The sequence below is a fragment of the Cetorhinus maximus genome, chromosome 16 (genome assembly GCF_964194155.1).
Source record: "Cetorhinus maximus chromosome 16, sCetMax3.hap1.1, whole genome shotgun sequence".
NCBI lineage: Eukaryota > Metazoa > Chordata > Chondrichthyes > Lamniformes > Cetorhinidae > Cetorhinus > Cetorhinus maximus.
In genome coordinates, this window is record NC_135894.1 from 106,223,679 (window position 1) to 106,246,139 (window position 22,461).

At 45.4% G+C, this 22,461-nt stretch overlaps 1 protein-coding gene across 1 annotated transcript in view; it reads right to left on the bottom strand.

The window, feature by feature from the left end:
- The window catches only part of LOC144691915 (ubiquitin-associated and SH3 domain-containing protein A-like), a 231,439-nt gene that overhangs the window by 68,607 nt on the left and 140,371 nt on the right, over positions 1 to 22,461 (bottom strand). The window contains exon 8 of the mRNA XM_078560489.1: positions 19,685 to 19,793. Within this exon, the coding sequence (XP_078416615.1) occupies positions 19,685 to 19,793 (109 nt within the window). The remainder of the gene's footprint in view (positions 1 to 19,684; positions 19,794 to 22,461) is intronic.

The following is a 22,461-nucleotide window of genomic DNA, read 5'->3' on the forward strand; positions in this document are numbered from 1 at the left end:
TTGCGCCCATGTTTATAAGGTGATCAAGGTTGGGAAATAAATATTCCAGGGTACACAATATTTTGGAAAAACAGACAGAATGACAAAGGAGGAGGGTTAGCTCTGGTAGCAAAATGTGACAACAGGACATTATTGAAAAAGGACCTGGCCTCAGAAGGTCATGAAGTAGAATCAATACGGGTAGAAATTAGAAATAGCAAGAGTCAGAAAGCACTGGTGGGAGGAGTTTATAGCTCCCCTAACAGTATTTATACTGTTGGACAGAACACTAAACAAGAAATTATTGGAGCTTGTAACAAAGGAAATGTAATAACTGTGGGGGACTATAATCTTTATATAGACTGGGACAATCAAATTGGCGAGGTTTGGGAGACATCTTCCGGTGATCCTTATGGCTGTGCAACAGCTGCAAGGCATGATCTGGCGATGGGAAGCCTGGATTGAGGGCAGCACAATGACTCCCGAGCCTGGCAATGGAAGGTGATTGTTGCAGGGTTATGTTTAATTATGTCTCTGTTCAATATTCCAGCACAGACGAGGAGGAATGCACAATGGAGGCAGCAGGCAACATTGCCTTTTTCATGGCTCTCATAGAACTGAGGTGGAGAAGAGGGTCCCATCGTTGTCAGGCAGGGGAAAGGGAAGAGTCTCACCCTGAGGAACATTGGCCAGCAGGGCCCCATGAACCCAGAAGCTGAGGAGGAGAGACCAATTCCACAGAGGTGTTTGGTGCTATCCAGGGTGTACCGAAAACTCCTCTCATACTTGCAGATGAGCAAGAGATAGTGCCATGATGCCTTTGCTTGACAAGGGATGTGGTGGCTCACATCTGCCACATTCTTCAGGAGGGTCTGATGCCACATGGCCTGGGTGACCATCCATAGCCAGTGACTCTAAAGGTGATCGCTGCACTCAACTTTTTTGCAAATGGCTTGTTCCAGGGCTCCACTGGAGACCTCTGCAGAATATCACAACCCTTCACTCATAAATGCATCCGAGGGGTTACCGATGCCCTATTCAGTAAGGCACATGATTACATCCAGCTCTCCCTGGATGAAGCCAGCCAGACTGTGAGAGCAGTGGGATTTGCAGAGATCTCTGGATTCCCACAGGTGCAGGCTGTCATCGACTGCACACAAGCAGCTTTAAGACCTCCCTGGCAGCAGCCACTATTGAACGGCGGAGCAGGCTTGAGGGGCCAAGTGACCTATTCCTGCTCCATATTCATATATTTCTATGTTCACCAACAGAAAAGGCTGCCTCTCTCTTAACGTCCAGCTGATCCACAATCACTAGAAGCAGATTATACAGATCTACGCGAGGCACCCCGGGAGCTCGCATGACTCTTACGTCTTGAGTCACTCGCCGGTGCCACAGATCTTCGAGGGCCCTCAGTGTATGGGTGACAAAGGCTACCCCCAAAAGACATGGCTAATGACACCTATCCGGCAGCCGCAAAGTGCTTCAGAGGAGAGGTGCAACGTGGCTCATTTCACAATATGATCCTTGATTGGGCAGATCATTGGCATACTGAAGATGCATTTCAGATGTCTAGACTGGTCAGGCAGCACTCTCCAGTACTCTTCCCAGAGGCTGTCCCACATCATCATGATTTGCTGCGCTCTATACAACCTGGCACTCCAAATGGGGGATGGGTTGCTACATGGAGAGATGGAGGAGCTGCATGCCTCCTCTGATGAGGTGGAAGTCAATAGGGAGCTCAATAAGGGCGAGGATGTTGAGGCCCCAGAGGAAGAGGCCATATCATGGTCCAGATGCGGCAGATGTGCCCATGAGATCCTTCTAGCCACAAGGTTCCAGGGCGATGAAGATGAGTATCTCAGATGAGCCTCTTTCATCTGTGTCCTCCATGCAGGCTCAACATTAACACCTTCTTTGCTATCGTCAGCATCTCAATGAAGGGTATCAATCTCAGACAAAAGCCGAAAATGCTCGAAAAACTCAGCAGGTCTAGCAGCATCTGTGGAGACAGAGTTGATGTTTTGAGTCCATATGATCCTTCTTCAGGGCTGAAGAGAAGTGGAAATGTGATGAAATTTATACTGTTTAAGGTGGGTGGGACAGGTGGAGCTGGATAGAAAGCCAGCGATAGGTTGGGACAAAGATGTCACGAACTAAAGGACAAAGGGATTGTTAATGGGCGTGGTTAGTGCTAAAAAAAGGTGCTGATAGTGGCATAAAGATAGGGAATCAGAATGTGATAATAGCAGAACAAGGGTAGCATTGTGTGAAATAACAACATGGAACAAGTAACAAATGGCCCTGTAGGGGATGGGGTGGGTAGAGGGGGTGGTGGTGGGGAAAAAAAGGATAGAAAATGGGATAGAAAGGGGATAAAAAAGGGGATAAAACCACAGATAAATAAATAAAAATAAAAATAAGTGGATAAAAAAAGAATGTAGAAAAAAGGGGATTAAAAAAGGGGTGAGGATGGAAGAGAGAGTTCATGATCTGAAGTTGTTGAACTCGATATTCAGTCCGGAAGGCTGTAAAGTGCCTAGTCGGGAGATGAGGTGCAGTTGCTCCAGTTTGCGTTGAGCTTCACTGGAACAATGCAGCAAGCCAAGGATGGACATGTGGGCATGAGAGCAGGGTGGACTGTTGAAATGGCAAGCGACAGGGAGGTCTGGGTCATGCTTGCGGACAGACCGAAGGTGTTCCGCAAAGCGGTCATCCAGTCTGCATTTGGTCTCTCCAATGTAGAGGAAACTGCATTGGGAGCAGCGAATGCAGTAGACTAAATTGAGGGAAGTGTAAGTGAAATACTGCTTCACCTGAAAGGAGTGTTTGGGCCCTTAGATGGTGAGGAGGGAGGAGGTAAAGGGGTAATTGCAAGGGAAGGTGCCATGGGAAGGGGATGAGATGTTGGGGGTGATGGAGGAGTGGACCAGGGTGTTCCGGAGGGAACGGTCCCTACGGAATGCTGATGGGGGGGTGAGGGGGGAGATGTGTTTGGTGGTGGCATCATGCTGGAGTTGGCGGAAATGGCGGAGGATGATCCTTTGAATGCGGAGGCTGGTGGGGTGAAAACTGAGGACAAGGGAGACCCTATCAGGGTTTGGGGAGGGAAGGGAAGGTGTGAGGGCAGAGGTGTGGGAGATGGGTCGGACATGGCTGACAGCCCTGACAACCATCGTGGGTGGAAAACCTCGGTAAAGGAAGAAGGAAGACATGTCAGAAGCGCCGTTTTGGAAAGTGGCATCATTGGAATAGATGCGATAGAGGTGCAGGAACTGAAAGAATGGGAAAGACAGGAAGCAAGGTGTGAGGAGCTGTAGTCGAGGTAGCTGTGGGAGTCGGTGGGCTTGTAATGAATATTGGTGGACAGTCTATCACCAGAAATGGCTAGAGATGTCAAGGAAGGGAAGGGAACTGTCTCAGATAGACCATGCGAAAGTTGATAAAGGATTGGAAATTAGAAGCAAAATTGATACATTTTTCCAGGTCCAGACGAGAACATGAAGCAGCACCGAAACAGTCATCAATGTACTGAAAAAGGAGTTGTGGGAGGGGGCCTGAGTAGGACTGGAACAAGGAATGTTCCACATACCCCATAAAGGGACAGGTATAACTGGAACCCATGTGGGTACCCATAGCCACACCTTTTATTTGGAAGAAATGAGACAAGTTTAAGGAGAAATTGTTCAGTGAGATGACAAGTTCAGCCAGGCAGAGGACAGTGATGGTGGCTGGTGATTGTTCGGGCCTTTGTTCAAGGAAGAAGCGGAGAGCTGTCAGACCATCCTGGTGTAGAGGGATTGGATGCCCATGGTGAAGAGGAGGCGGTTAGGGCCAGGGAACTGGAAGTTGTTGATGTGATGTAGGGCATCAGAGGAATCGTGGATATAGGTGGGAAGAGACTGGACAAAGGGAGAGAGAACGGAGTCAAGATAGGAAGAAATGAGTTCCGTGGGGCAGGAACAGGCTGACACGATTGGTCTGCAGTCCTGTTTGTGGATTTTGGGTAGGAGATAGAAGCGGGCTGTCCGAGGTTGGGAGACTATGAGGTTGGAAGCTGTGGAGGGAAGATCTCCAGAGGAGATGAGGTCAGTGACTGTTGTGGAAACGATAGCTTGATGTTCGGTGGTGGGGTCATAGTCCAGGGGGAGGTAGAAAGAAATGTCTGAGAGTTGGCACTCAGCCTCTGCAAGGTAGAGGTCAGTACACCAGACAATAACAGCACCGCCCTTGTCAGCAGGTTTGAATATGACCGCTTTGTGGGACATCTCCAATCTGTCCGCAAACATGACCGAGACCTTCGCTTGCCATTTCAACACACCACCCTGCTCTCATGCCCACAAGACCTGCTACAATGTTCCAGTGAAGCCCAACACAAACTGGGGGAACAGCACCTCATCTTCCAATTAGGCACTTTACAGCCTTTCGGACTTAACATTGAGTTCAACAACTTCAGATCATGAACTCTCTCCTCCATCCCCACCCCTTTGTTTTAAACCCCTTTTTTCCACCTTTATTTTTACCCCTTTATTTTTATTTTTATTCTTATTCAGTTATCCATGGTTTTATCCCCTTTTTTATTCCCCCTTCTATACCATTTTCTATCCTTATTTTCCCCACCACTGCCCCCACCCCCCACCTCATCCCCTACAGGGCCATTTGTCACTTGTTCCATGTTGTTCTTTCACACAATGCTACCCTTGTTCTGCGATAATCACATTCTACTTCCTTACCTTTATGCCACTATCAGCACCTTTTTTAACACTAACCACGACTATCAACAATCCCTTTGGCCTTTAGTTTATGACATCTTTGTCAATCTCTCCTTTCTCCCACCTATCGCTGGCTTTCTATCCAGCTCCCCCTGCCCCACCCACCTTAAACAGTATAAATTTCAGCACATTTCCACTTCTCGTCAGCTCTGAAGAAGGGTCATACAGAATCGAACGTCAACTCTGTTTCTCTCTCCACAGTTGCTGCTAGACCTGCTGAGTTTTTCCAGCATTTTTAGTTTTTGTTTCAGCTTCCCAGCATCTGCAGAATTTTGCTTTTATCATCAGTCTCAGAATGCGTGGTAACAATCTTGCATGACAATAGCTTCATCCTTGGAAGGCTAGACAGCCTCTGGAGCATGTGACCATTCTGTTATGGGATAAGAACTCCACCAGCGCACACTGTGAAGAAATTAGATACGTTGCAGTCTTTTAAAGCATAGTGCCAACATTTCACTGCCTATGGCAGCACTTCAAACCTCATTGCACTCATGACAGTATACCTGGAGTGTTGCTGTGTGCCTCAAAGGGGACACTCATCAATCACTGGTTCTCTCATGAACATCTGAGGTCTGATCTGAATCCGGACTGAGGCAACTCTCCACCCGCCAGTCCTCATACAAGAATAATGTTCCGGCCTCATCCTCATACTCAGTCCCCAGCATGAGTTTGTCCTTTAGGACACAGTGATCTGTCACTCTCAGTCATGGATGCGAGCCTGTGAGTCAAACCTTTGTGTGGACAGAGAGAGCACTGTCGTCTGATCATTGGCAAGCACTCATGACCCAACCTTCATCGGGAGGTTCCCAAGTTCCTGTCCAGCATTGCCTTGGAATCTGAGGCCCAGAAAATGTTGACACTGCATATAGGCATTAATTCGTAACTTTGTTGATCATAAAGAGCTCACATCAGATATAGTGGAGCTTTGCTCTGATCTCGCTTGAGACTTCCACATTTTCATTCGAGCAGTTTCAGATTGACACAATGAAACGTGGCACGCTGATGGAATTTTGATGATCAGATCACCATGCCGATTGCCCATTCGAGAGCCAGCCCAGGGATTACATCACGCTGGCCAGACCTTCAGGTCCAGAGCAGCGTCCTCCCATTCAATAGTCCGGCATCTGGGGTGCAGACACACACCTCTGGTCTTGCATAGTCATGGCTGTCTAGCGGACACTTCAGTAGTCACCAAGCACTAGTTAGGTGCATAGCTCTGCATCATGCAGGTGGAGAATGGGAACCACTTTAGGGTGATGTCTAGCTGCACATACGGTCACAAAGTCACACTACAGGCCACCATGAGCACCTAAGATACCCGACTATTACTTGAAAAGTAACCCACACTCGAACCTGACGGACATTACATGGAGGCCATTTAAAGATGCACTGAGGTAGATTGACTCCCAATGAGGGTCACCATTAAAACCTATCAGATCAACATAGACCAGTCTCCAGTGCAACAACATCAGGAAAATAACTAAACCGCAAAATCTATACTCATGGAGCCACATGATATGATCATCTGACACCAGTCTAAGATATGCATTGCCCAAACACCATGTCGATAGAGCAAGAGGCTTTGCTAATGTCGCTGCTGTGGACAGAAAGGTGACTCACTCTTCTGAGAATTTGCGAGACACCATAGACCTGAGGCACACAATGGGAGATAAGTTGGAGGGTGGGGGCATCTGTTACACTTGGATGACCCTGGAGCATTGCATCAGATAGAAGAGCTATTCACTAGATTAGAATTTCAGATAAGCAAAATATATTTACAGAAGTGCTAAATATAAACAACGAGTGAACATCTGTGTCACCTTTGCGCTCTCAATATTTCTTAGTTTTTCATACCCTACCGCTATGTCTAATTTCTTCCCTGACATCCACAGCAGAGGTAGAGGCAGCCTGCTGACTGCTATGCCCTATTGTATGTGATGACCTTGGCAGATGCCCTCAGGAGAGCCGAGGCCTGGAGGGCCCCAGCCTACTTTTGGCCTCCTGCTGTCGGGCAGGTGCATCCTCCTTGGCCTGAGCAGCTGGAATTACTGGGGTCACAGGCAGAAGGGACTTGAAGTGGCTGGACAGCCCAGGAGAATCCTGGGTGGATTGGCCTGGGTTGTCCGGCTCACACTCCTCCTTCCTGTGGGTTCCCAAGGGCCGCTCCCTGACTGCTTGAGGAGAAGGGGCCTCTGGAGGGAGATCGAGGTGCTCGTGCCCCTCTCGCATAGCCACTGATGGATCCCACTCATGGCTATAGCGAAGTTATGCAGGTTCGCGCACATGTCCGGCACAAACAGCTGGAGCAACATCTCCATGGCGGCCGCCACCCTTCCAATGGTGACCTCAATGCGCTGGCATGTCAGACAGCATGTGGACAGACTCCTCCATCCTCCTTTCTGATCTAGTGATGGCCTCTGACAACCCTGCCTGCTGTACCCCTGCCTGTCTTTGGAGCTCCAACATCTCTCTGAGGGTCGATTCCCAATGCTTGTCATCAGACTCAGACTCAGCAGGAGTTCTCTACCATGAGCCTACCTTCATGGTCACATACATATTGGGACTCTTACAGTGCGACACGCTATAAGATTGGCCTTATCGGCAACCTCATAAATAGGGTCCGAGCCATTTGCTCACCATGAAAGCTTGATGCTGAAATAGGGCGCATCAAAGACATCCTGTGGGATAATGGCTACCCTGCTCACATTGTGAGATGCTAGTCACCAGTTTGTTGGATCCAGTTCGCACGCTTGTTGTAAGGGGCGGCCGATTTGCTACTAATGATAGAGTTGAGTAGCAGACACTTCATAGGTAGAAACTCTGTGTTTATTTACAAGGGTACTCGGCAGCAACTAAACATGTGCTAACACTTCAAACTCTATCTCTACACTACTACTGTTACTAACTACTGACTACAGACCACTAACTAAAGATGTTGCCCGAGCTACTCTGCTATTGGATACTAAGATCATGTGATCTTCCATTATAACATTCTTCTTAAAGGTATATTACACATCAGATTACCACATCCCTCCCCCTTTACTCAGAAATACATTTTCTACTTACAATTACAATTTTCTCAAAATAGCAAAATATTCACTCTGATAATTAATTTACAAATTCAGTCTTTGTGGGGGTTTCCTTATACACGTGGAGTATCTCAGCTCTACAACTTCAGATGCCCTGTCAGGAACCTCCTTTTCTGGAGTTGCCTGAACATCAGGTGCTTTGATGGGCGTCTGCAGATCTGTACGCTCCACTCTTGAAGGAACAACAGCTGTGTCTGAACTGGGTTGAGTTCTGTCAACAGGAAACGCTGACCCAGTTGCAAGCACTGTTGGAATCATTTCTTGGTGCATAGTTTCTCTCTTCCTTAGATGATCCACCTGTCTCTGTATGACTCGGCCTCCCACCTCCACGTGGTAAGATAGAGGTCCAGTCACTGCACTTATTTTACCCAGTAACCACTTTGGTCCTTCTCCAAAGTCCTTCACGTATACTGTCTCTCCCACAGTAAATTTTCTCTTGCAACTATGCCAGTTGTGTCTAGTTTTCTGACTTCCCTGACTCCTTTCCACTTTCCCCTCTAAATTCAGCATTATGAAGCTCAATATCATCCTGAGATGGCATTTTATCAATAATTCCGCAGGTGTGACACTTGTTGTTGTGTGAGGGGTGGTCCTATAATGGAAAAGAAAGCCTGCTAGCTTGGTTGCTATGAAATCTCCAGTTAATTTCTCCATGCCAGCCTTGAATGTTTGAACTGCCCTTTCGGCCAGTCCATTTGAGGAAGGGTGGGTACGGTGAAGTTTTTACATGAGTGATACCTTCGAAGCTGATAAACTGCTGAAACTCAGCATTTGTAAATGCCGTGCTGTTATCAGAAACGACCACTTCTGGTCGTCCGTTAATGGCAAAACTTTGACATAATTTCTCACTTGTAGCAGAAGACGTTGGTGATTTCACCTCATATATGTCCATCCATTTTGAGTGGACATCAACAATGAGCAGAAACATTGTTCCCATGAAATGTCCCATATAGTCAATGTGTAACCGCACCAGTGGCCTTCCTGGCCATTCCCAAGAGTATAATTCTTCACTAAACTCTCTATTTCACCATACATCCCAGGCCACCATAGGTAACTGCGAGCTAAGGTCTTCATTCGGGATATTCCTGGATGTGCGCTTTGCAGTTCAATTAGCAATGGCTCTCTACCCTTTGAAGGTACTATCTCTTGTACTCTCCACAATAAAATACCATCCTGACTGGTTGCTTCATGTCTTCTGTTAAAGTATTGTTTCATTTTGTCAGACACAAGTTCTTGTGATCAACCATGGAGCACTTGTTCTCGTACTTTTGATAGGACTGAGCCCTTACTTGTCCAGTTTCTGATCTGTTGAGCGCATACCGGTGATGAATCTAAGAAATGTAGCAACAAAATAAGTTCTTGTGGAACTGGGACTTTCACATCCTTTTCTTGTAAAGGCAAACGACTAAGTGCATTGGTGTTTGCAATTTGACTACTAGGTCTATGTATGAAAGTATGCTCGTACGCTGCCAGGATTAAAGCCCGTCGTTGTATTCTTGCCAAGGCTATAAGTGGTATAGCCCTGTCTTCACTGAACAATCCTAGCAACGGCTTGTGGTCTGAAACAATAGTAAAATGGTACGTATTGGTGAAATTTCTTGACTCCAAAGATGGTTGACAGGCCTTCTTTTTCTATCTGCGAGTAACCCTTTTCCACTTTGGTGAGCGCTCTTGATACATAACCAATAGGCCGTTCAGTGCCATTGTCCATCTGATCGGTGAGCCCTGCTCCCACTATGTACGGGGATGCGTCATAAGTCAACACTAATTCTATCCTCTGGTCATAATGTACTAATAGGTTGGATGATTGCAACAATTGTTTGACCTCTTGAAAGCTTCTTTCTGGGATGCCTCCCAAGACCAACGTTGTTTCTTTTTGAGTAGATAACATAGGGGTGCAAATTCTGTAGACAAATTTGGTAAGAACCGTCCATAATAATTGATCATTCCTCGGAATGATTTGAGTTCTGAAGTGTTCTTTGGGGCGGGTGCCTCACTTATGGCTCTCACTTTCTCCTTAACCTGGTGGAGGTCCTGTGAATCTACCCGGTGACCCAAATAGATTACCTCCCTTGCTTGGAACATGCACTTTTCTTTTTTTAAATGCACTCCAGCCCGCAAGAAACATTTTAAGATTTCTTCTAAGTTTGCCATGTGCTCTTTTTCAGTGAACATCATCTCAATAAACTACAACTTGGGGCAGTCCCTGCAGTAAACTTTCCATTGTTCTCTGGAAGATGGCGAAAGCTGAGGAGATGCCAAAAGGCAATTGAGTGTACTGCTTTAACTCTTTGTGGTTATTAATTGTGACAAATTCCCAGGAGGCATTACCTAACTCTAATTGTTGATAAGCATGACTCATAACAAGCTTCATGTAGGTGGTCCCACCTGCCAACTTGGCATACAAGTTTTCAATTTTGGTCTGGGATGTATGTCTAGCTTGGCTACTTTATTAACCATCAATTTGTAGTCTCCACAAATACAGACACTCTGGTTGGGTTTAAGGATGGGGACCACGGGGCTGCCCATTCTGAGAACTGCACAGGTTGTATAACGCCCAGTTTTTCTAGTCTGTCCAATTCAGTGTTGACCTTTTACTCAATGCATAAGGTACTGGCCTGGCCTTCATGATACGGGTTGGGGTGGCCTCTAGAGCCACATGAATTTTTGCCTGCAGCCCCTGGATTTTCCCAAGTTCATCCCTGAAGACTGTGGTGTACTTTTGTAGTAGCTCTGGTAACCCACTTGCTCTCAATTGGAAAATTTCAGTCCATTCCAACATGATCTCTTTTAGCCAGTTTCGTCCTAGGAGGTTTGGCCCCTCACCTACTACTACTATCAGGGGTAGCTTTACCGATTGGCTCTCATAATTAACAGTTACAATATTTATGCCTTTGACTTGGGTGTCTCCACCCATGTATGTTTTTAATTGGGCAGTTGTTTCTTCAAATTTAATTGATGTTCCCCATTACATAAAAACATCAGAACATAAGAACTAGGAGCAGGAGTAGGCAATTCAGCCCCTCAAACCTGCTCCGCCATTCAATACAATCATGGCTGATCTCATTTCGGCCTCAACTCCAATTTCCCGCCCTCTCCCCATAACCTTTCAACCCGTTACTCATTAAAAATCTATCTATCTCCTTCTTAAATTTATTCAGCGTCCCGGCATCCACTGCACTCTGAGGTAGTGAATTCCACAGATTCACGACTCTTTGAGAAAAGTAATTCCTCCTTATCTCTGATTTAAATATACCACCCCTTAGCCTAAAACTGTGGCCCCTCGTTCTAGAATGCCCCACAAGGGGAAACATCCACTCCACGTCTACTTTGACTATCCCCTTTAGCATCTTATATACCTCAATTAGGTCTCCTCTTATCCTTCTAAACTCTAGCGAGTATAGGCCTAAACTGTGCAATCTCTCCTCATAAGACAAGCTCCGCATCTCTGGAATCAATCTAGTGAACCTCCTCTGAACCACCTCCAGTACAATTACATCCTTCCTCAAGTAAGGGCACCAAAACTGTGCACAGTACTCCAGGTGCGGCCTCACCAATGCCTTGTACATTTGCAACAACACTTCCCTATTTACTCAGATATTTGAAGGTATCTTCCCCAATTACTGTAGTGGAAGCTCCTGTGTCCACTTCCATTCGAACAGGTCTATCATTCACTTTCTTTGTTACATAGATTTGCTCTGTTCTTCCAACCTTCAAGTTATACAATGAATAAATAGCTGATTCTGTTGCCTCAGGCTCTTCTACATTGTAGATCTCCCTGTTTTTAAAAATTTTGTTTAAAAGTCTGCTTGACTGTTTCCTTACACTGTCTCATTATGTGACCATCTTTATGACAATATTTAAAATGCCAATTGTTAAAAGATTGTTTATTTCCACCTCTATTGATATTACTCCTGGTTTTCGTTGCTGTGTTGTTTTTTCTCATTTTCCTGCTAGCAGGGCTATTTCCCGGCTCTCAGTGTTGCATTTCACGCCCTTTTTGGCTGGGGCTTCCCGCCCGATGTGGAGGATGGAACCATTTTGAGTGCCCTGTAAGGCTTCCAAATCTCCAATTGTACTTTTCATTGCCAGTGCAATCTCCAGCACCTTCTTAAAATCCAAACTTGTTTCAGATAATAATAGCTTCTGAATTGTGTCCTCATTCACACTGCACACTAAACGATCTCTAAACATATCGTTTAAAGATGTCCCAAAATCATAATGTTCCGCTAATTGCTTCAAATTTGCCATATAGCTTTCAACTGTCTCCCCCCGGAACTCTAATTCTTGAATTAAACTTGAACCTTTGCATCATTACTAAGGGCTTTGGTTGGTTATGGCCCTTCACCAGGTCCGCTAACTCATCAACATTTCTTGAGTCTGGGGCACTGGGTGCCATCAAATCTTTGAAACAAGCCATAAGCCTTATTCCCACATGTACTTAAGGGGATCGCCCGCCTCCCCTCTTACCCCGTAATCTCACAGAATCACAGAATCACAACCTTTAAAAAGTACCTGGATGAGCACTTGGCATAGCATAACATTCAAGGCTATGGGCCAAGTGCTGGTAAATGGGATTAGGTAGGTAGGTCAGGTGTTTCTCACGTGTTGGTGCAGACTCGATGGGCCAAAGGGCCTCTTCTGCACCGTGTGATTCTATAATGATTCCATAATATATGATATATATATACACTGTGATATTATAACATTCTTCTTAAAGGTATATTACACACCAGATTACCACACAGATCATTTCATGCTGTATATCACACAAACTCATGAACGGGCCCAAGGCCGTCACTTTTGGCCCTGAAAAGTGCCCAGTCTACCTCAGATTGCCCTGGAAGGGTAAAGTATCTCAAAAGTTTGAATAACATGTGAAGGTAGCTGTTTCACCTGCTACTATGCAGGAGTAGCATGAGTGGTATTCGCCACTAACAGGACGCTGCTGTCAAGCCAAAAAGACGTTCTGCCTATCACATAAATGAGTAATGTGGTATATGAATTTCAATGCCAGTGTGATACTACGTACGTAGGCCATACATCCCAAAGACTGGTGGATCATATCAAACAGAATGTCCCTTCCACTGTTCACAACGGGCAAGACCATATCCAACCAGCCTGTACTTGCAAAGCTCAAAACACAGTGTCCAACTTTAGATGTAATTGCGCGATTGGAAAACATTTGCTAAATAATCCTCAGTGTGTTAAACAAAATAAATTAAGGATAGTATTAGATTCAAAAAGGAGTCATATAAAGTTGCTAGAAAAAGTAGCAAGCCCAAGGATTAGGTTCAGTTTAGAATTCAGCAAAGGAGGACAAAGAGGTTGACCAAGAGGGGAAAAATAGAGTATGAGGGTGAACTTGCAAGGAACATAAAAGTGGACTCTAAAAGCTTCTATAAGTATGTAAAAAGAAAAATATTCGTGAAGACAAATGTAGGTCCCTTACAGACTGAAATGGGAGAATTTATAATAGAGAACAAGGAAATGGCCGAGCAATTAAACAACTACTTTAATTCTGTCTTCACGGAGGAAGACACAAATAATTTCCCAGAAATGGTAGGGACCTGGTGATCTACAACCCAGAGTACTAACATTTTCACACAACGAATGGTTCGGGTCTGGAATGCACTGCCTGGAAGTGTGGTGGAGGCAGGTTCTATTGAGGCATTCAAGAGGGTATTCGATGATTATTTGAATAGAAACAATGTGCAGGGGTACAGGGAAAAGACCAGGCAATGGCACTAGATTGTAATGCTCATTTGGAGAGCCAGTGCAGACACGATGGGTCGAATGGTCTCCTTCTGTGCCGTTAAAATTATGTGATTCTGTGATAAAGAGGTGGCCATGGAGATTTGTTGGAAAGTTGGTTGTCATCCTCCAAAATTATACAGATTCTGGACCAGTCCCAGCAGATTGGAGGGTGGCAAATGTAATTCCATTATTTAAAAAAAGGAGGGAGGGATAGAACAGTGAATTACAGACCGGTTAGCCTAACATCAGTAGTAGGAAAAATGCTAGAGTCTATTATAAAGAATGTGATAACAAGACACTTAATAATATCAACGGGATTAAACAAAGTCAAAATGGATTTATGAAAGGGAAAACATGTTTGACAAACCTACTGGAGTTTTTGAGGATGTAACTCATGGAATCGATAAGGAAGAACCAGTGGATGTGGTATATTTGGGTTTTCAGAAAGCTTTTGATAAAGTCCCACTTAAAACATTAGTGTGTAAAATTAAAGAACATGGGGTTGGGGGTAATATATTGGCATGAATTCAGAATTGGTTAGCAGTCAGGAAACAGAAAGTAGGAATAAAAGGTCTTTTTTGGAGTGGCAGGCAGTGACTAGCGGGTACCACAGGGATTGCATTGCCATAGCCTCCAGGGTCTTGGGCCAAGTGCTGGAAAATGGGATTAGGGTAGTCAGGTTTTTGTTGACCGGCATGGATATGATGGGCTGAATGGCCTCCTTCTGTGCTGTAGACGTCTATGAGTCTATGGGTGGGATTTTCTGCACTCGCCTGCCGCCGGGATCTTCTGATCCTGGCGCAAGTCAATGGACTCCTGGCTGGGGCGCTGCCCGCGACGGGGCCAGAAAATCCCAGCCTATGAGTTTATGGATCAGTGCTTGGGCCCCAGCTTTTCACAAAATATATCAATGATTTGGATGAAGGAACCAAATGTTTGCTGATGACACAAAACTAGGTGGGAATGTGAGTGGTGAGGAGGATGTAAAGAGGCTTCTTGCAATTTAGACAAGTTGAGTGAGTGGGTAAATACATGGCAGATGCAGTATAACGTGGATAAGTGTGAAGTTATCCAATTTGGTAGGAAAAACAGAATGGCAGAGCATTATTTAAATTGGTGATAGATTGGGAAATGTTGCTGTATAAAAAGACCTGGGTGTCCTTGTACACCAGTCACTGAAAGCAAGCATGCAGGTGCAGCAAGCAGTTAATAAGACAAATGGTATGTTGACTTTCATTGCCCCACGCGATTTCAGTACAGGAGCAAGGATGCCTTACTACAGCTGTACAGGGCCTTGGTGAGACCATGCCTAGCGTATTATGTGCAGTTTTGATCACCTTACTAAAGAAAGGATATACTTTCCAAAGAGGGAGCGCAACGAAGGTTCACTAGAGTGATCCATGGGATGGCAGGATTGTCATATGAGGAGAGATTGAGTCGACTAGGCCCTGTATTCACTGGAGTTTAGAAGAATGAGGGGATCTCATTGAAACATATAAAATTTGGACAGACTGGATGCAGGGATGATGTTTCCTTTGGCTGGGGGTTCTAGAACAAGAAATCACAGTCTCAGGATATGGGGTAGGCCATTTGGGACTGAGATCATGAACACTTCTTCACTCAGGGGGTGCTGAACCTGTGGAATTCACTGCCACAGAGGGCTGTGGAGGCCAAGTCACTGAATATATTTAAGAAGGAAATAGATTCCTGGACACTAAAGGAGCTAAGGGGCATGGGGAGAGAGCGGGACTATGGTGTTGAGATAGAGGATCAGCCATGATCATATTGAATGGCAGAGCAAGCTTGAAACTCGAATGACCTACTCCTGCTCCTATTTTCTATGTTTCAATGTTTCTAAATTGGAAGAAGGCTGATTTCAGTGTGATGAGAACAGATCTAGCCATGGTAAAATGGAACCAAAGACTGACAGGAAAAACTGTAATAGTACAATGGGTGAACTTTAAGGAATTGATGCTTCAGGTACAAGCTAGGTACATTCCAACAAGGGTAAAAGGTAGGGAAACCAAAATCAGGACTTTTTTGATTAGGGGAGATAGCGATTAGGATGAAACAAAAAAGAGGGTGTATGATGTCAGCTGAATTATTCAGGTGAGAGCCATCCAAATACAATTGCTTAAGAGGGGAGGTGAAGAGGAAAATAAGACTAGAAAGGAGAGAATTTGAGGATAGAATGGCAGTCAACGTAAAGGGGAACACAAAAATTTTCTATCAGCATATAAATAGTAAACAAGTTGAAAGGGGTGGAGTGGGTCCTATTAGGGACAAAGAGGGTTATATATGCTTAGAGCTGCAATGCAAGGTTACAATACTTAATAAAATCTTTGTATTGGTGTTTATTGAGGAAGAGCCTTTTTCAGCAAAGCCTTTGACAAGGTCTCACATGAGAGACTTATAAAGAAGGCAAATGCACATGGGATACAGGGTAATTTGATAAGGTGGATTCAAAATTGGCTTAGTTGTAGGAGACAGAGGGTGATGACAGAAGGATGCTTTAGTGACTGGAAGCCAGTGTCCAGTGGCGTACCACAGGGATCTGTGCAGGGTCCCCTATTATTTGTTATTTATATAAATGACATAGATGATTATGTGGGGGGGTAGGATTAGTAAGTTAGCGGATGACACAAAGATTGGCCGGGTGGTTAACAGTGAGGTTGAGTGTCTTGGGCTACAGGAAGATATAGACGGGATGGTCAAATGGGCAAATAAGTGGCAGATGGAATTTAACCCAGAAAAGTGTGAGCTGATACACTTTGGAAGGAATAATTTGACAAGGAAGTATTCAATGAACAGTGTGATACTAGTAAGCTCTGAGGAACAAAGGGACCTTGGCATATGTGTCCATAGATCTCTGAAGGTGGAGGGGCATGTTAGTAGGGTGGTGAAAAAGGGATATGGGGCACTTGCCTTTATCAATCAAGGCATAGATTACAAAAGTAATCATGTTGGAGTTGTCTCGAACCTTAGTGAGGCCACAGCTGGAGTACTGTGTGCAGTTCTGGTCGCCACATTTTAAGAAGGATGTGATTGCACTGGAGGGGGTGCAGAGGAGATTCACCAGGATGTTGCCTGGGATGAAACATTTAAGTTATGAAGAGAGGTTGGATAGACTTGGGTCGTTTTCATTGGAGCAGAGAAGACTGAGGGGCGACCTGATCGAGGTGTACAAGATTATGAGGGGCATGGACAGGGTGGATGGTGAGCAGCTGTTCCCCTTAGTTGAAGGATCAGTCACGAGGGGACATAAGTTCAAGGTGAGGGGCAGGAGGTTTAGGGGGGATGTGAGGAAAAACATTTTTACCCAGATGGTGGTGACGGTTTGGAATGCGCTGCCTGGGAGGGTGGTGGAGGCGGGTTGCCTCACATCCTTTAAAAAGTACCTGGATGAGCACTTGGCACATCATAACATTCAAGGCTATGGGCCAAGTGCTGGTAAATGGGATTAGGTAGGTAGGTCAGGTGTTTCTCACGTGTCGGTGCAGACTTGATGGGCCGAAGACCCTCTTCTGCACTGTGATTCTGTGAAGAGGGATCTGACAAAAACATCAGTAAAAGTCAGGATACTGGAAACAATGGGTCAGGTTAAATTGGAGGAGGTACTGGAGAGGCTGACAATCCTGAGGCAAATAAGTCACCTGGTTTGGGTAGCTTGCACCCCAAGTTGCTAAAGAAAGTTGGGGCAGGATTTTCGGGTTGTCGGATGGGCGTGGCGGGCAGGTCTGGGAGCGGCCAAGAAACACCCGCCGCCCGCAATCGGCCCCCAACTGCGATTTCACACTGGCTGGCTAATTACCGGCCAGCGAGGAGGAAAGGCACACTGAGAATCTCAGTGCTGTCGGGGTGGGGGCGGGAGGAGTGTGAGCACAGCAGTCTGCACATGCACAGGGGGAGCACACACTGAAAGCTCCCTGAAAGCAGGGAGCTGCCTCAGGGAATTGAATCATTTTAAAACCAAAAATAAAGGTTTTTAAAATCTGAAAAAAAATGTCCCGACATGGGACTCATTCACAATAACATCAACAGAATCAGAATAAAAATTCTGCCCAATAATTTATATTTATTTTTTATTCAATTGTGGAAATCTCATCCGCCCGTGGATGAGGTTTGCCAGAAAATCAAAAGGCCGCCTGGCCAATTCGCCTGCCCGCTAACCAAAAGGTTGGATGGGCAGCGAAAAATAGGATTAAATTAATTGATTTAGGGCCTTAGTAGGCCTCTTAATTGTCGGCAGGTGAGCTGCTCGCCCGATGTCATTGTGCACTATTTTACGTCCAATCTGGTCGGGTGCACGCCTGCCCACGGGACATAAAATCCTGCCCTTGGGGTGGAGTTAGTGCAGGGGTTTACCATCATCTTCCAATCTTCCCTAGTTACAGAGGGAGGTGTCAGAGGATTGGGGAGTAGCAAATGTGACACCCTCATTCAAGAAAGGGAATAAGAACAGTCTGAATAAATACAGGCTGGTCAATTTAACATCAGTGGTGAGTAAGGCTTTAGAAACAGTTATCAGCGAAAATATCAACAGGTACGTGGAGAGGTTTGAGTTAATTAAGGAGAGCCAGCACAGATTTGTAAAAGGCAGATTCATGCTTGACAAATCGAATTGAATTTTTTGATGAGGTAACAGAGAAGGTTGATGACGGGAATGCAGTGGAGGTTGTCTATGTGGATTTCAAGAAAGCGTTCAACAAAGACAGCACCTGGAGTATTGTGTACAGCTTCGGTCTCCTTATCTAAGGAAGGATATACTTGCCATAGACTGAGTGCACCCGAGGTTCACCAGGCTAATATCTGGGACTGCGGAATTGTGTTATGAGGAGAGTTTGAGGAATCTGGGCCTGTATTCTCTACAATTTTGAAGAATGAAAATAAAAATCACCTTGAAAGCTATAAAATTCTTAAAAGGCATGACAGGGTAGATGTAGATCAGATGTTTCCCCTGACTGATGAGTCTAGAGCAGGGGACACAGTCTCAGAAGAAGGGGCAGACCATTTAAGACTGAGATTAGGAAGAATTTCTTCACTCAGAGGGAGGTGAATCTTTGGAATTCTCTATCCCAAAGGACTGTGGAAGCTCGATCATTGAGCAGGCTCAAGACAGAGATTGACAATTTCTGGATACCAATGACATCAAGGAATATGGGGATAGTGGGGAAAATGGCGTAGAGGTAGATGATTAGCCATGATCTGTTTGATTGACAGAGCAGGCTCAATGGGCCGAATGTCCTACCCCTACTCCTATTTCCTTTGTTCCTATGTGCCTAAGTACAACATAAAAAGCTGGTTAAAAAAATTGAAGCTGATGGAATAGGATGGTCGGTGTCCAATTGGATAAAAATTTGCTTAAGGACAGAAAACAACTATGAGTTATGCTAAATGATTATTTTTCAGACTGGAGAATGGTCAGTGATGGGACCACAGCTTTTTTGGCTATATATAAATGACTTGGATCTTGGAATACAAAGTATAATTTTGCCAATGATACCAAACGTGGAGTGGCAAACAGTGAGAATGATACAAATTTCCTGCAACAGAACAAGGTATAGCAGAATAGGCAGACAAGTGGAAGATGGAATTTAACACAGAGACGTGTGAGGCGATGCATTTTGGCAGAAAGGGATGGGGAAAGTTAACTTATTCATTCATGGAATGTGGGCTTCACTGGCTGGGCCAGCATTTATTTCCCAGCCCTAATTGCCCTTGAGATGGTGGTGGTGAGCTGCCTTTTTGAACTGCTCCAAAATCCTGGAATTCTCTCCCTAACAGCACTGCAGGTGTACCTACACAACACGGACTGCAACAGTTAAAGAAGGCAGCTCACCACCACCTTCTCATGGACAGTTAGGGATGGGCAATAAATGATGAGATTGTAAGCAATTCTCACATCCCAAGAATTTTTTTTTAAATGATGAGATACATAGTTTAAGATTGTTTCCTCTGATCAGCCAATAGATAGGACAGAAAAGAGAAAATTGCAAGAAAAGTAAATTCCTGCCATTGTGTCATAAACCTTACTTGAGATTAATTGCAAGTGAATCCTAGAACTTGCATTCTTCACCAGAAACATACCTTCGCTGGTGATGCATTGTGTTAACCAGGACTTGCCAAATACCAGATCGACCCTCTCAGCATGCCGCATGGTGAGGACAAATCTCCTGGCGGAGGCTGCCTCAATCAACTGCAAGACAGGACAGATTAAAAACGACCATTGAAACAAGGACTTCATAAGGATCAGCACACAGGAACACACAAGAACAAGGAGCAGGAGGAGGCCATTTGGCCCCTCAAGCCTATTCTGCCATTTAATAAGATCATGGCTGATCTGACTGTGGCCTCAAATCCACTTTCCTGTCTGCCTCTCATCATCTTGACCCCCTGGCCAATCAAAAATCTAGCTCGCTTTTGAATATATTCAATAACCTGGCCTCCACTGCTTTCTGGGGAAGAGAATTCCATAGGGATGCATTCTACATGCACCCCCAGGCGTGTTTTTAGCAGGGGCCACATAAAATAGGGTGGGTACCCATCCCACCATGTTCCCATCCATCCCTGAGCTCACCCCCATAATACAGTGGGTATTAATCAAGGGTCAAATAGACTTGTTACCAAGCCAATTGCTGCAATAATACACTACCCACGCCTAAAAACACTTAGTGTGGGCAACCAGGCAGGAGTGGGCAGCCCGGCTTTTAAAATAAATTCTTCAAAGGGTGGGAAGGAAGTGGGGGATTCTAGGAGAAGAAGCTGGTTAATTGGTGAGTATCTGGTAAGTGATTAAGGTTTATTCTATTACTAAGGCTCAAAATAGCGTATTTTGAACGAGAGTTGAGTGAGAGAGGATAGAAGGTGTGGATCGAGAGGCCTACCTGCAGTGACACCAGTGGTGGAGTGACGTTAGTGTGCAGGTACAGCAAGTAATTAAGAAGATTAATGGAATGCTATCCTTTATTACGAGAGAACATTAAAATGTAAGGAAGTTTTGCTTCAGTTATACAGTGAGACCACATCTTGAATACTGTGTGCAGTTTTGGTCTCCTTATTTAAGGAAAGATGTAAATGTGTTGGAAGTAGTTCAGAAGAGGTTTACTAGATTGATACCTGGAATGAGTGCATTGCCTTATGAGGAAAGGTTGGACAGACTGGGTTTGTTTCCACTGGAGTTGAGAAGAGTGAGGGGTGATTTGATTGACGTTTACAAGATCCTGAACGGCCTTGACAAGGTGGATGTGGAAAGGATGTTTCCTCTTGTGGGTGAGTCCAGAACTGGGGGGGCACTGTTTTAGGACAGAGATGAGGAGAAATTTTTTCCCTCAGAGGGTTGCGTGACCTTGGAACTCTCTGCCTCAGAAGGCAGTGGAGACAGGATCACTGAATATTTTGAAGGCAGAGGTAGATAGATTCTTGTTAGGCAAGGGAATCAAAGGTTATCGGGGGTAGAGAGGAATGTGGAATTCAAAACACAAGAAGATCAGCCATGATCTTATTGAATGGCGGAGCAGGCTCGAGGGGCTGAATGGTCTACTCCTGTTCCTATGGGCAGAATTTTGCCTTCGGATGGCAGGTGGGCCCCACCGGCTCGACTGAGGGCGGGCAGCCAAACCCTGCCACGGAAACGGGGCCCGCCGCCATTTTGAGCGGGCGGGCCAATTAAAGCCCACCCAGCGGCCTGCCCGACGGGAAACGCTATGTGCTATGCGCTTCCTGTGCGGCGGTGGGGGGAGGGAATCCCCAGCTGTCATAGTGCGCTCCTTCGCGCCAAAGAGCTCACTGCTCCCTGAGGCAAAGTCCTGTCTCAGGGAGATTTGTGACAGGTAAGTATAGTCTAAAAATAGATAAATATTGAAATTATTAACATGTCCCCCTCATGTGACAATGTCACACGAGATGGGACATGTTAATAATAAACACATAAAGTTTATTAAATGTTTAAAAAACCGACATGAAACTTCATCCTGCCAATGGATGAAGTTTCATGAATAATCTGGATCCCGCTGGGGCTTCTGGCCTGCCCGCCAGCCTTAAGCTTGGACAGGCAGGTCTTTAATGATCTTAATGAGTCTGTCAATGGCCTCAATTGGCCATTGACAGGTCGGCGGGCGGACAGCTGGTTTCACTGTCCGCCCACCTTCCTAAAAATTTAAAGGGACCGGAATGATGTCGGGGGTTCCTCCTGACCTCATCCCGTGCCATTTTCCCCTTGGCGAGCTGGCCCCGCCCCCAAATCGCCAAGGGGAAAATCCTGGCCTATGTCTTATGTTCTTACGACGTCACAAACCACAACGTGATGTGAGTGCAGGGAAAGCAGCTGATTGGTGAGTAGGATTGGTGAGTATTTGATCCAGTTGTTGTGGTCCACATCGGGACTAATAACATAGGTAAGACTAGGAAAGAGGACCTGTTTGGGGATTATCAGGAACTAGGAAATAAATTAAAGAACAGGTCCTCAAGGGTTATAATCTCCGGATTACTACTCGAGCCATGTGCAAATTGGCATAGGGATGCGAGAATAAGGGAAGTAAACACGTGGCTAAAGGAGTGGTGCGGGAAAGAGGGGTTCCCTTTCATGGGGCACTGGCATCAGTATTGGAACAGGAGGGATCTGTACCGTTGGGACGGTCTCCACCTGAACCGATCTGGGACCAATGTTCTAGCGAAAAGGGTAAATAGGGTGGTCAACAGGACTTTAAACTAGAAAGTGGGGGGGAGAGAAGGGTAAAACTCCAAGCAGTATGACTAATGGGAAACAAAGCAGCAGGTTAGCGTGTGGGGGGGTGGATTCATAATCATGGAAAATTATGAAAAAACTGAAAAAAAAAGGAGAGCCCAGGAGAGGCTATTAAAGTCTC